At 54.4% G+C, this 13,354-nt stretch overlaps 1 protein-coding gene across 2 annotated transcripts; it reads right to left on the bottom strand.

The window, feature by feature from the left end:
* Positions 1–496: 496 nt before the first annotated feature.
* Positions 497–8,597, bottom strand: SCRT1 (scratch family transcriptional repressor 1). 2 transcript variants are annotated; one of them, XM_081874682.1, is made up of 3 exons: positions 8,572–8,597; positions 5,854–7,000; positions 497–4,025 (listed from the first exon to the last, which is right to left on the bottom strand). In XM_081874682.1, the coding sequence occupies exons 2-3, from the start codon at positions 5,966–5,968 to the stop codon at positions 3,199–3,201; spliced, it is 942 nt and encodes a 313-aa protein (XP_081730808.1). In that variant the 5' UTR covers positions 5,969–7,000; positions 8,572–8,597; the 3' UTR covers positions 497–3,198. The 2 variants fall into 2 exon arrangements, with proteins under 2 accessions (XP_081730808.1, XP_081730807.1); XM_081874681.1 differs by lacking the exon at positions 8,572–8,597 and having other exon boundaries at positions 5,854–7,346.
* Between the last annotated feature and the right edge of the window lie 4,757 nt (positions 8,598–13,354).

Raw genomic sequence — 13,354 nt, 5'->3', positions numbered from 1 at the left:
AAGACGGATGGCCACCCAGCCTTGGCTTAAAGGCCTCCGAGGCAGGAGAGTAGTCCGGTCCACTCTCGAAGGGCTCTTCATGTCTTATTATTTGCACAGTCCAGTCTTCCCAAGCCCTGCCTGGATATATTGCTGGTGAGGGAACCTGGGACTTTTTGAATACAAAGCAGGGCGCTCTTCCATCGGCGTGGCTAGCGAGCGCGTGGGGTTACAAAAAAGAAGGTGCCCCGAGCCATGTGCAGAGAGCACCCGCTTCTTCTCCAAGCAAGCGCCCGCGGGCAGAGGCTCCCGCCTGCGCTTTCCTTTCCAGCCCCGACAGACAACAGCTCTCCTCTTCGAAAGGGGGGAGGCGGGGAGACCAAAGGGTCTGAGGACCCGGGTTCGTGTGAATCAGCCTCGCGGGGCGCACGCTACTTCCAAAGGACCGGCCTCCTTCCGCGCGTGCCTTGACCACAGTTTGGAGAAAGGCGGAAAGAAATCGAGGACATACAAAGGATCTATTGCAAGATTTTCTTCTCTCTTTTATTATTATTAATAATAATATTATTATCGTGAAGTGCTCCAGGACACCGTTGTGCTAATTGTGCTTTACTGGTACATCATTCAAATACTGGCTCAAAATCATTATTATTCTCGTCATTATTATTTGTCTGCATTTAGTATTATTATGTCTTTTCTCCTAGGGAAAAGTTTCTCTTTTTTTCTCTCTCTCTCCACAAACAGGCTTAGAATTCTTTACAGCTTGTAAAAATTCATGTAAATTTCCAAACGGTATTTACAAAGCTCCTTGCAATATACAGTCGTCAGAGTCGATCCCCTTTTGAAATCGGTATTAGCGGAGGGAGCAATAGTTAGCAGTCTTAGCGTCAGAAGTCATCGTTCTAGTAGCATTATTAATTATCTTAAGTACAAAAACAGGAGGTCCTAGCTAATACAAGTTTCCTTCTACCTGAATTCTATTAAGGTTGTTTTTTTTTTTAATTCTTTTGTGCTGTTTATTTCTCTTAAGTTATTCATAAAATGGAAAGACCTAAAAGGGGGAGGAAGGTGCCTTATAGGTAAAGGAGGAGGACCGTCTACGTGGCTTGGTTGGCTTCCCTAAGAATCGGAGAACAGTAGAGAGGGAAGGGACCCCAAGGGTGTAGCGGTGTAGTGGTTAGAGCGGTGGACTCGTGATCTGGTGAACCGGTTTCGCTTCCCCGCTCCTCCACCTGCAGCTGCTGGGCGACCTTGGGCCAGTCGCCCTTCTCTGAAGTCTCTCAGCCCCACTCACCTTGTGGGAGAGGAAGGGAAAGGAGATTGTGAGCCGCTTGGAGACTCCTTAGGGGTGTGATAAAGCTGGATATCAAATCCAAACTCCTCTTCTTCGTCTAGCCCAACCAGCTGCAATGCAGGAGCAAGGAAGCGATAGCGTGGATGGGACAGGATCCTTCCCGCATGAATGACGTTAGAACGCTATATCTGAAGTCTAGGAGGGGGTGGGATGGAGCCCGGGCCTCAATGTGCAGGAAGGGGGACGGGGCTCTGAGGCGCGCCATCCCACAGGTGTGAGCGCCAGATACCTCCCCGTCGAAGGACATACCTGTTGAAGGCAGGTAAATACATTTGGGGCTGGCCCTGGATGGAGGGTCCGGGGTTCTCAGGGTGGGCGTGAAGCCACCCTCCCCCGGGCAGGTGTAGGTACACCAGGTGTAACTGCACCTTTGACCCCTCCCCGCAGCCCTTCCAGAAACTCAGCGCCTGGAAACGGGTCGGGGGGGGTGCAGAAAGGGACTCTGAAAAGCCACCGTGGACGGTCCTCGGGAGGTTCGCTAGAAAAAAGGGAGGGAGGGGGGTTAATTGCTCGTAGGTCTCCTGGCAAGGCAAGCGCTACAAGCCTAGAGAGGTGACTAAGCTACTCGGAAGTAAGTCGAAGAAGGCAGGCAGTGTGCATTCATTAGAAGAGAAGAGAAGGAAGATTCGCCGTATTAACTCTATCTTACTACATTGGCAAAGTCCCTGATATCCGTTGCTATTAAGAATATTGGATTAAAATGTACCTGATTCCTCAGTAATACTATTGTCTTAAAAATAACATGCATTACGTTAATTATTGCTTCTATTAGTTCAGTAGGAGAATATTGCCCTCAAATAGACTATTATTATTATTATCTAAAAGTTTGGCAAAGAAAAAAAGTGACGTAAAATTGTTTTACAAATGAAAATCCATAATAATAATAATAATTTAAAAAAGCATCATCAAATTGGCATAGATTTTTAAATACATTTTTTGTTCTTGCATGCAAAAAATCCTGTGTTAGAAAGGATGGCAACAACACCCCGCCCCACCCCTGCCCCACCCACCCTCAACAAAAAGAAAGAAAGCAAGAAGGAAAGGAAAAAAAGGCCAGTCCTTTTTCCTCGTGTTTGTTTCCTCGTTCCCTCCCCCTTCAAAAAGTGACGTAGACTTTGGCATAGTAAAGTAGTCTTGGCAACAAACGAACAGATTGGAAGTCAACACTGGTGCAAAAGAGTTGGCTCGTCTCAACAACCGAAAATTCGAAAAAGTGCAAACGTAAAAGTCTTAAGGGAGGAGGCGCTCCCCCCTGAATAAATAAATGCATAAATAAACAAACGCATAAATAAATAAATAAATAAATAAATAATAAGAAAGTTTCCAAGTTAAATATATACTTCTGCATTTTCTTTTCTTTCAAATAAATAATTTTTAAAAAGACCCGTCAAATAAATATATAGCAAAGCAAACACTTAGGAAAATAGAAATTGACACTTTTTGGAAAAGAAAAGAGAGAAAAAAGGAAGAGGAAGAGAGAGAAAAACCGTCTCGCAAATGAAATCGTAAAAAGAGAATCGTTCGCCTGACGTAATTCATTAATGAATAATTCATAATCATCATTATTGTTATTATGCTTATTAGGCTTATTATGCTTTGCGGGAAGAGCAGGAGTGTGGAGATGGCGGGGGGGGGGTGCGCTTGGCTTGTTGTTGTGTTTGTTTTACCTTTCCAGGCGTACCCTTGCGCGGCGCTTGGCTGCGGGGGTTTCGCGAATCTGGCTTCGCGGTTTCGCAAGGCGAAGTCGACCCTTTTGGAAAGCCCGGAGGAGGAGGAAGAGACAGGGAGGGAGGGCAAGGGCGCGGGAGGAGGAGGAGGAGGAGGGGGCCCTCAGCGTGGCCTCTCCCCTCCCGGGGGCGCAGGGTTCAGGCGTCGAGGGGGCTGAGCGGGGGCGCGACGGCGCCCTTGAAGCAGGCGGACTCGTAGTGCTTGTTCAGGTAGGACTTGAGGGCGAAGGTCTTGTTGCAGCGTTTGCACTTGAAGTGCTTGAAGGCGGAGTGAGTCTGCATGTGGGCGCGCAGGTTGGAGCGGTCGGCGAAGGCCTTGCCGCAGTGGGCGCAGCCGAAGGGCTTCTCGCCGGTGTGCGAGCGCATGTGGCCCTGCAGCAGCCAGGGCCGGCTGAAGGCCTTGCCGCACACGTCGCACTTGTGCTTGAGGTCGTGCGTCAGGAGGTGCATGGCCATGGCCGGCATGGACACGTACACCTTCCCGCACGTGGGACACTTCTTGGCCATCTTGCTGTCCAGGCTGCGGTGCGTCTGCTTGTGGCGGCTCAGGTTGGACGACGTGGCGTACGTCTTGCCGCACTCGCTGCACGTGTGCCGCTGCTGCTGCTGCTGCTGCTGCGGAGCAAGAGGAGGGCCGCCCTGCGGGCCGGATTGCTGCGGAGCTTGGCCCAGCCGGGAGCCCGCCGCCCCGCCGCCGCCGCCCACCACCGCCGCCTTGCGGCGCGAGCGGCCGTCGGTGATGAAGAAGGCATCGACGGCGTAGCCCTCGCTCACCGCCGCGTCGCCGTTGATGTAGCCGCCGGCCAACTCCGAGTGGGGGCTGTCGGGCGGGTCCGAGTCGGGCGCGCCGTAGTCGCCGTGGCTGCCGGGGTAGATGACGCCCGTCGGCGAAGGGACCTTGAGCCCGCCGTCGCTCTCGCCCTCGTACACCGACGACGGGGAGATGTACTCGCTGATGTAGCCTCCTGAGGAGGGGTGGGGGTGGGGAAGGGGGCACAGGGGGGTGGGGGAGAAGGGGACGGAGCAGGAGAGGGAATGAGTTGGGGGGAGAGGGGGCCGTGTGGGGGGTTTCCAGGGGGAAAGGCGCGAGTCGAGGGGAACGGGAGAGAGGTTTTCCAAGGGGGACGGAGTGAGAGGTGGGGAGCAGAAGAGAAATTAGCGGGGAGAAGGAATGAATTGGGGGCGAGGGAGGGGGCCACGTGAGGTTTGGAAGGGGGGAGTGTAGGGGATGAGTTGCGAGGGGGAAAGGAGTGGGGGGTGGCCGTGGGGCGAATTGGAAAGGACACACATGGAGAAAGAGAGATGATTTTGGGGGCGGGAGGGGGGGAAGAGAGTGACAGGCAAAGAAGGGACAAGATGGGTACAGAAGACGGGAGAAAGAGGGGGCCAGGATGAAGGCCAGGGAGGGAGGGCGGAAGAGAGAGAGCGGCGTGGGTTCAGCAGCGAGTCTCCCAGGCCGGAGCAGAGCGAGCCCAGCCCGGCGACTCTGATGAGTCCATAATTGATGGGCTCGGGAGCTCGGCTCGAGAGCTCTCTAGTTAATAGATGCAACAAGCTGGAGCCCGGAGGAGCCCCCTCCCTCCCTCTCCCCCCCCCCGCTCCCCCCAGCCAAGCGGCTCCTCTGTCATGCTAATCTCCGCGGCGCTTGATGAACCTCCTTCCCCTCATCTGCCTCTCCATCATTCCGGGCCATTTCCTGGCCCTTTCACCTGCGGCTGCCTCGGCCAGATAACTGCCTGGCAGGAATTGGGGGGGGGGGGGAGAGAGAGAGATGTGCGGGGAGGAGAGGGGCATCCTCTTTATCTCCATTCCCCTCCCCCCACCCCACCCGCGATCCTCTCCTCTCTCTCAAGGTCAGCGCTCTGCAGGAGACCAAAGGAGAAAGGCGCGCGGGGAGGGGGGGTTGCGGAGGGGGAGGCTAATTCCCCCCTCCCCCCCTTTCCTCTCTCTCGAACCACTTCAGCAGAATTCCGGCGATTATGCAACACGCTGCAGACGGATTGCCCGGAACAAAAGCGGGGGGGGGGGAAGCGGGGGTCACCAGGAAGCCCCAGCCGGAGGGGGAGAAACATCCCCTCGTTTGGAGCCACGCATAGACAGGGAAGATTATGTGGAGTGCCGCTGAAGGGCCCTCCCCCGGGGAAAGACTCTTGGGATGCGTGTGGGGGGGAGAGAGGGGGTTTGGTTGCCCTTGAACTTGAGCGCGAGACAAAAGGGCCTCTCTCACAAGGAACTGCAATCCAATGGGGCTCCTCTCCTCTTCCTCCTCCTCCTCCTCCCCTCTCTCTCCACCCGCCCCCCCCCCCGCCCGTGCGCCCTTGCCCCATCATGGAAAAGGCTCGCCCACCCGCCTCCGTCCCTGCAAGGTCTAATTTTAGCAGGGTTTGGATTGCATCGAAATGTGCCGAGTCAGTCAACACAGCGCCGAGCCAGGCGCGAGACCCGCTCAATATGGCCCTTCGCTGATGCTGCTGCCGCCGGGGCTGCAAAAGCATTCCAGGAAAGGCGCCGCATACCGGGACTCGCTTGAGCCCTGGCGCTCTGCCTCCCCCGGTGCCGTGAGAGCGCTCACCGGGGGGACAACCCCTCCCCCGGTGGCTCTGCTGTTGCTGCCCAGAGTTTCTGCTGCGCATTGGCACGGTTGAAGCACCGCTGACCGCCCCCCCTTCCGCACCGCCCCAGCCTCGAGTCCCCCTAATCCCTGTCTCGGTGGGGGCCCCGTTCCTCTTTCTCCCCCCCCCTCCCCTCCACTGCTGGGTTAGGGTCCTCTGCCCACCCGCCCCCCGTCCTTACCCTTGTCATGGATCCGGGAGCTGAAGTCTGTCCGCGACCTGCCGTAGGAGTTCTCGAGATCCGCCGAGGAGAAATCGTCAAGTTTGACCTTTTTAACCAGGAAAGATCTTGGCATGGTTTCTGAACTCTCCCGGAATGTGACGAAGCCCCCGCAGCTTCAGCCGTTGGGTTCAAATGAGAGGTGGGGGAGAAGCGGGAGGGGCGCAGGGGTGGAGGGGGGCAGGAAGGGGAAGGAGACAGCCGAAGAAAAAGAACAACAACAAAAAAGAAAGAACGGAAAACGTACAAAAATAAAATTTGCGGGGGGGGGAGAAAAATCAGATATTTTTTTATAATAAGAAGAATAAAAAAAGCAAACCCCGAAACGACTCAAGAATGGCAATCGCGGCGCGCTATGGCTTCGTGGTATTTTTTGCTTGCTCGTTCCAGACCCCTGAATGGAGCGCTGCCCGCCGCGGAGGTCTCCAGCCTGGGCGGTTGCGCCGCGCGAGTCCTTGTTCCCGCAGCGGCGGCGGCGGCGGCGGCGGCTGCTTTTGTGCGCGGCGAGGCTGCGCCTTGGCAGGCCTCTCGCTTGCGCTCCAGCGCGGCTCAAAAGCCCACCATGAGTTCGAGAGATTACAACCAACGCCGCGCTGGTTCATAAGAGGCGGCCGGCGAGTTCGGCACCTGGACAGCTCCCTCGCGGTGGGCCGGCGCTCCCCGCCTCGCTCCCCGTTCCCTCGCTGGCTCGCCCGGGCTCTCCGCCGTTGCCGCCGCCGCCGCCGCCAGGCGCCCTCACCGCCTCCACGCCAGCCCGGGCTGCTGCGCTCTTGCTCGGCTCGGCTTCTCCTGCCCGTCCGCCCCCTGCGGCTCGGTCCTCTCCAGCGCTGCGGCTTCTGCCTGGGTTGCGTGTGTGCTGTAATTCGTATTGTTGTTCCGCTCCGGGGCTGCGATGGCGGTGGGGAGGGGTGGCGGCGGCGGCGGCGGCGGCGGCGGTTATTGCTTGCTTGGCTCGCTCGCTGGCTCCTTTGCTTGCTTGCTTGCTTGCTCGCTTGCTTGTGGGGCGGTTGGGGGGGGGGGTTCCTTGTTCAGCACTGGACAGCTCCCAGGCTTCCTTGCCGCAGCCTCTTGTTGCAAGCTCCTGAATTTCTGAAGATTCGCGGATCAGCTGTTCGGATTTATAATGCAGCGATCAGGTGGTGGACGGAAATGGAAGCGCTTAATTTAATCCATCAAAAAAAAAAAAAAAAAAAAAGGGAAGAAATCTCTCCCGGGAACAGGGCTGAGACAGAATGATTTAGTGACGCTGTTGTGCGTCGCCTCCTGCCCTGCCTTTTCGTAAACCCCCTCCCACTCTTCGCTCTTTCCTTCCTTTCCTACCCTCGACCCTTGATCGTTTTTCCTTTGCAAGTTTAGGTGCGGATAGTGCGCGGAGGCAGATCCAGCTCCCGCGGCAACGTCGGAGGCTCGGCGCGCAGCCCCGGGTGGGGAAAATATGTATATATCGGCATTCTCAGCCCGTCGGCAACTTGCAAGAGAAGCAACTTGGCTTGGCCGCGAAACACAAGCCCACCCCCACCCCGGCCCTATCAGACCTAATGAGGAGGGAAGGAGGGGTGTCGTTTTCTCCCCCCGCCAGTGATTTATTGGAGGGAGCGTCAGGAAGACCTGTGGGGCCCTGTGGGCGACACCCTCACTTTTTAATGAGGGAAAGGGGACGCAGGCTGGGCCTTTTGTTCCCCTTTTAGAAGGAGGTTGGTGAGAGAAAGGATCTCTTGTCTGAAGAAGGGGGGGGGCTGAGTGTCGTGGGTGTCACGAATCGTGTGGGGAGTGGGGAGGCATCCTTTACAAAACAGTGAGGCGCTGAGACGCAACCCTGCCTTTCCTTTTACTGAGGGAGAAGATCCTTTCCCAGCCCCAGATGTGTAAACACTGGAAGCGAAGGAAAGACACTTTGCACATGCTCAAAGGCACGGCATTGTGACTTGTTCCCATGTCACAGGACTGAGTTCCGAGGCCTTCCCCGCAGTAAATAAATAAAATCCTGCTCCTTCGGTCTGGGGCAGCGAAAGGGGTAGGCAGTCAAGATTCTTGGGCCTAAATTCTGATAGAGAGTCGAAGGGGAGTCTACTGCAAGGGGCTTCCAGTTTGCACGCCGGAGTCACATGCTGGCAGAGTCTTGAGGTACTGGATTCTGGAGACCTGGGAGAGGAGACCGCCCCCCTCCCGTCCTCTGCCTGCATCCCAGAATAAAGAGGTAGTTAGAAGCCTTCAATTGCAAGAAGGCAACAAGTGTCTCGGCCACTGAAGGCCAGCCGTTTGGCACCCGTCCCGTTCTGGATTCCACGCGAAAACCGAGGTTCAATAAATGTATTGGGGTGGCGGGGAGGACTCGGGAGTTTCTTACGACCCGCACGTCTGAACACAGTGTAGCCAAGTTGAGAGGCGAGCAAGGCGGGGTTTGAGTATATGTAGGTTCATCTGAACCCGATCTCCCGGGAGAGGCGTTTCAATCACTATGGGGCGTGAACCGAGGGTTGCCAACGTGGCAGAGCTGGAGAGAAAAAGTTGGTGGTTGTCTTGGCGCTAGAAAACAAGAGCTGCAAAATAGAGGACGGGGTTATTTTCGCCGCCCTCCCTCGCCCCGCTCTCCCCACCCCACAGCCGAAACCCTGAAGGCGCCCAGACCCGTCCATCCAACCGCTCCGCCTTTCTTGGTGGCGCTACCGATGGTCCCACCTCCCGATGCCTCCTCGGTGTCACACAATGGCCCGCGAGGAAAAGGAGGCGCGGGATGTTTGCACGACTCAGGGGACCTTTCCCTGTGTGAGAATCAGTGGGAAGAGCGAGGAGCCTTGCTGAGCTTCCTCGGAGCTGCTGGGCCCGCGCGGGGGCTGGCGGTGACCTCCCCGGACAGGACCGTCTTTCACCTTGAAGCCATCCACACCCTTAATTCAGAACTTTCTCCACTAATCCCCCGCTCGCTCCCTGAGTCAGTCCATCTTTCTCCTCTACCCTGAATGGGCCTTTGGCGTGGGATTTGATGCCAGAGAGGTCTCGTGCTGTTCAAGCTGCAAGGAGAGAGTTTGTTTTGTGCAAAAGAAACGTGGTCGAGGCCCCGTGGTCTAGGGATGGGGGGCATATCTGGATTGCAAAGGCCCAGCCTAACCCTCTCAGCGCCAGCTACTCTCCCTTGCAAAGGCCCTTTCACGACCCCCTCCCAGCAAGCCAGCGGAGCTGTGGCCTCAGGTCTGGAATCCCCTCTCGAAACCTCCTTCCCAGCCCCGAGAAGCGTCTTCTCCGCCGCTCGCCAACATCCAGGCGCACCACTGGGCTGCGTTTGTTTCTGCCCGGCTCCCCTGCGGCCCTGCCTTTGATTCCTGCTGCTCTCCTTCCCTGCATCCTAATTAACAAGACTGCTGTGAACCTCAGGCCCTTCGCGAGAGAGCGAGATCAAGAGAGAGCGCTGCGAGGGCGCGCGGGAGCGCGCGCACCGACCCGGGTTTTGTTCTGAATTTCCGCCCTCCCTCTCTACTCCGGCGGACTGATGGAATTGCAAACCAAGCTAACAATCTCCAGTCACCCAAAGTTTACAAGTCACCCTCTGACATCACGGCCCCCAAGCCAATGGGCTTCACTTTATGCAAATGAGGGGGGCTGGCGAGCAGAAGGTCCCCTTTTGCACAATGATTCCTCCAGGAGACATATGTCCCTAATTAACAAATATCTAGGAACAAGCCTGTTCGCTATTGTCTTGCCCTGTGCAGATTTGTTTACTTCTGCAGGAAAGAGAAGAGAGGGAAGCCCAGGTGACAAAGGCCACGCCGCCACCGCCCCCCTCCCCACGCCCACGAGGGGCGCCTGCCTGCCTGCCTGGGCAGTCCTCCGAGGACCCTCGCCCCCCACCCGCCGCCCCAGGGCTCAGGGCACGGCTGGACGAGGACATTTTGCAGCCCCAGGAGGGAGGGAAAGGGCGCCGCGCATCCTCTCCCCACGCACCCCCCACCCACGCAAGGGACCCATTCACGCGTGCCACCACCAGGAATGCTCCCTGCACAACCTGCAGGCCCCGTTCACTTCCCTGGGCTTCTGCAAAATGAGCTTCGTGCGGCCGGAGCTCCCCTGGGTCCCATCTCCCTGTCTCCACTTTGCGGTCCTGAAGGGCAGCTCACCTGCCCTCAAAGTGGAGCTGTACTCCGTTTCGGTGTGGGGGACCTTTGGCCTTCCAGATGTCGAAGAACTACAGCTCCCATGAGCCCCAGCAAGCATGGCCGTTGACTAGGGATGGAGGGAGTTGTAGTGCTGCGCGCACAAACCCGGGCAAAATGTTTTCTGCAAATGCATCAATAAACGTGTGTGTGTGTACAAAATATGCTCCCAAGCACCGCAGGTGTCTTCCGTTGCAGGCTGCTCGGTTCTAGTGCGCTGCACTAGTTGCAAAATGCCAGCAGTTTCCCCATGTACTCAGGCGTGGGTGCTGGAAATGCTAAATTTAGCCAATTCATATTTTGAAGCAGGTAATTACAAATGTGGGTGACATCATGACTTGGTCGGCTTGCATTCCAGGCGCCTGGAACCGCCGGCTGAACGTGGATGCTAATTGTCTCTCTGGCCAGGCCAGAGCCTAAAAGAAGAGCCATTCCCCTCTTGCCACGTTTTCCACGGGATGCATCCACTGCAGGTACCTCTGTCAACCCCACAGATGACAGCCCAGCCTCTGCTTCCGTAGCTGTAGCAGAGAGTCCTGCTCCTCCTGAGGCACGTCTGTTGCCCTGTCAAACAGCTCTGAAGTTTCTCCCAGTCTTTTGCTGAAATCTTCCTCTCTCTAATTTCCTGTCCTCTGGAGAAACAGGGAAGAGGCCATTGCTTCATCTTCTGAAGGACAAGCCATGCAGCCATTTCTTGATTCATCTTCACTTCTCCAGGCTAAGGATACAAAATAATAATAATAATAATAATAATAATAATAATAATAATAATAATAAGTTATTTATACCCCACCCATCTGGTTGGGTCTCCCCAGCCACCCTGGGCAGCTTCCAACAAAGTACCAAAATACAGTGGTCTGTTAAACATTAAAAACTTCCCTGAACATGGCTGCCTTCAGATGTCTTCTAAAAGTCTGGTAGTTGTTTTTCCCTTTGACATCTGATGGGAGGGCATTCCACAGGGCTGGCGCCACTACCGAGAAGGCCCTCTGCCTGGTTCCCTGTAACCTCACTTCTCGCAGGGAGGGAACCGCCAGAAGGCCCTCGGAGCTGGACCCCGGTGTCCACGCAGAACGATGGGGGTGGAGACGCTCCTTCAGGTCTACTGGGCCAAGGCCATTTAGGGCTTTCAAGGTCAGCAACAACACTTTGAATTGTGCTCGGAAATGTACTGGGAGCCAATGTAAGTCTTTCAAGACCGGTGTTATGTGGTCCCGGCGGCCGCTCCCAGTCACCAGTCTAGCTGCCGCATTCTGGATTAGTTGTAGTTTCTGGGTCACCTTCAAAAGTAGCCCCACGTAGAGCGCATTGCAGTAGTCCAAGCGGGAGATAACCAGAGCGTGCACCACTCTGGCGACATAGTGCACAGGCAGGTAGGGTCTCATCCTGCGTACCAGATGGAGCTGGTAAACAGCTCCCCTGGACACAGAATTAACCTGTGCCTCCATGGACAGCTGTGAGTGCTACATCTTTCAACCAAATCCTCACCAACCCTGGTTTCTGGACCCCACTTCTATTCTGCCTGGCTGATCTGTAAACTTCCATGCACATCAGTGCATAGATTGAATCATGGAATGATAGAGTTGAAAGGCACCCAAATGCGCATCCATTTCAGCCCCCTGCAGTACAGGAATCACAGCTTAAGAATCCCTGTCAGATGACCACCCAACCTCTGCTTAGAAACCTCCAAGGAAGGAGAGTCCATCACATTCCAAGGGAATCCATTCCACCATCATGCAGCTCTTGCTATCAGAAAGTTCTTCCTAATGTTTCATTGGAATTTCCTTTCTTTTCATTTGAATAAATAGGTTTGGGTCCCACCCTCAAGAGCAGGAGGAAAGAAGCTTGCTCCATCTTCCATGCGAAAGCCCTTGAGATATTTGAAGATGGCCTTTCATATCACCTCTCCTCTTCTCTAGGCTGAACATAACCAACTCCCTCAACTCTTCCTCATATGAGGCAGGAGACCTAGGAAACATTATCACTGAGTTAATGATTTTAATGGATACAACCCAATATAATGGACTTGACCTCCTAGAATTGGAAAGGGTGTGTGTGTCAAAAAAACATTGTTCTTGGCAACCTTGAAATTATATTAGCCAAGAGGGCATGTGACAGTTTTTTGAATCTGTTTAGAAATATGTTTTTAAATGTTATTAGATTTTTAAAAAGCACCAAATTTAATTCTTAATTGTATTCTTTTGTTTCCTTCTCTGGGCTTCTTGGGGAGGAAGGAAAGGCAGGAGAGAAATTTTAATTTTAATAATAGCAGCAGCAGAAACAACTGGATTGGATCAAAAGGTCAGGCTAGTTTGTATCAAAGGAATTTCTGCTCCTAGAATCCTTTATAGTTTTCATCTAATGTTGGAAACAGAGCCCAGAGCCATTTGGCTTAAAGGACACCTGAGTTCAGCAGGGCCTGCTCCCTAGTAAGTTTGGTTAGGGGTTCAGCCCAATCTGCCCAGAGTTAAGCGCCTTGATTAAACCCTTGCTCGGGTCCTCTGTTCCAATGAACAAGCGTGAAGCGATGTGGGCTGGCTGTGGCTTCTGAGTGTGTGAACCAACCGGAGCATATCTGCGTCCATTAGAAAAGGTCATTGCTCGCACCGTGCCAAGAAAGGACCACCAATCAATTAAAATTAGAAACTGTTACAAATCCCATTGAGGCAATACACAGCTTAGCCCTGTTAACACAGTAGCACTTTACAGGAGAGTAAGTGGTGTGGATGGAGAAATAAATATTTGCCCTCCCAGGATGCAGCAGTTGGAGACAATTGGCTGAGAGCATTTTAAGCCACAAAAGAAAGCCTTTGTCATACAGTTAACCTGTGGAATCCACTGCCACAGGACATAACTGTAAGTGTTTGTTTTTTAAAAAAAACCCCAGGGGTTTTGTAAAGCAGGATAGGGCTCAGACACACACACACCTTTTTAATATGTTGTTGTTGCTGTTGTTGTTTAGTCGTGTCCGACTCTTCGTGACCCCCTGGACCAGAGCACGCCAGGCCCTCCTGTCTTCCACTGCCTCCCGCAGTTTGGTCAGACTCATGCTGGTCTCTTCGAGAACACTGTCCCACCATCTCTACTTCCGTCGTCCCCTTCTCCTTGTGCCCTCCATCTTTCCCAACATCAGGGTCTTTTCCAGGGAGTCTTCTCTTCTCCTGAGGTGGCCAAAGTCTTGGAGCCTCAGCTTCAGGATCTGTCCTTCCAGTGAGCACTCAGGGCTGATTTCCTTCAGAATGGAGAGGTTTGATCTTCTTGCAGTCCATGGGACTCTCAAGAGTCTCCTCCAGCACGACAATTCAAAAGCATTC

The sequence above is a fragment of the Podarcis erhardii genome, assembly GCF_964252035.2.
Source record: "Podarcis erhardii genome assembly, chromosome: 8".
In the NCBI taxonomy this organism is placed as follows: domain Eukaryota; kingdom Metazoa; phylum Chordata; class Lepidosauria; order Squamata; family Lacertidae; genus Podarcis; species Podarcis erhardii.
Note: the sequence above shows the minus strand (reverse complement) of the source record. Positions and strands in the feature narration are given on the sequence as shown.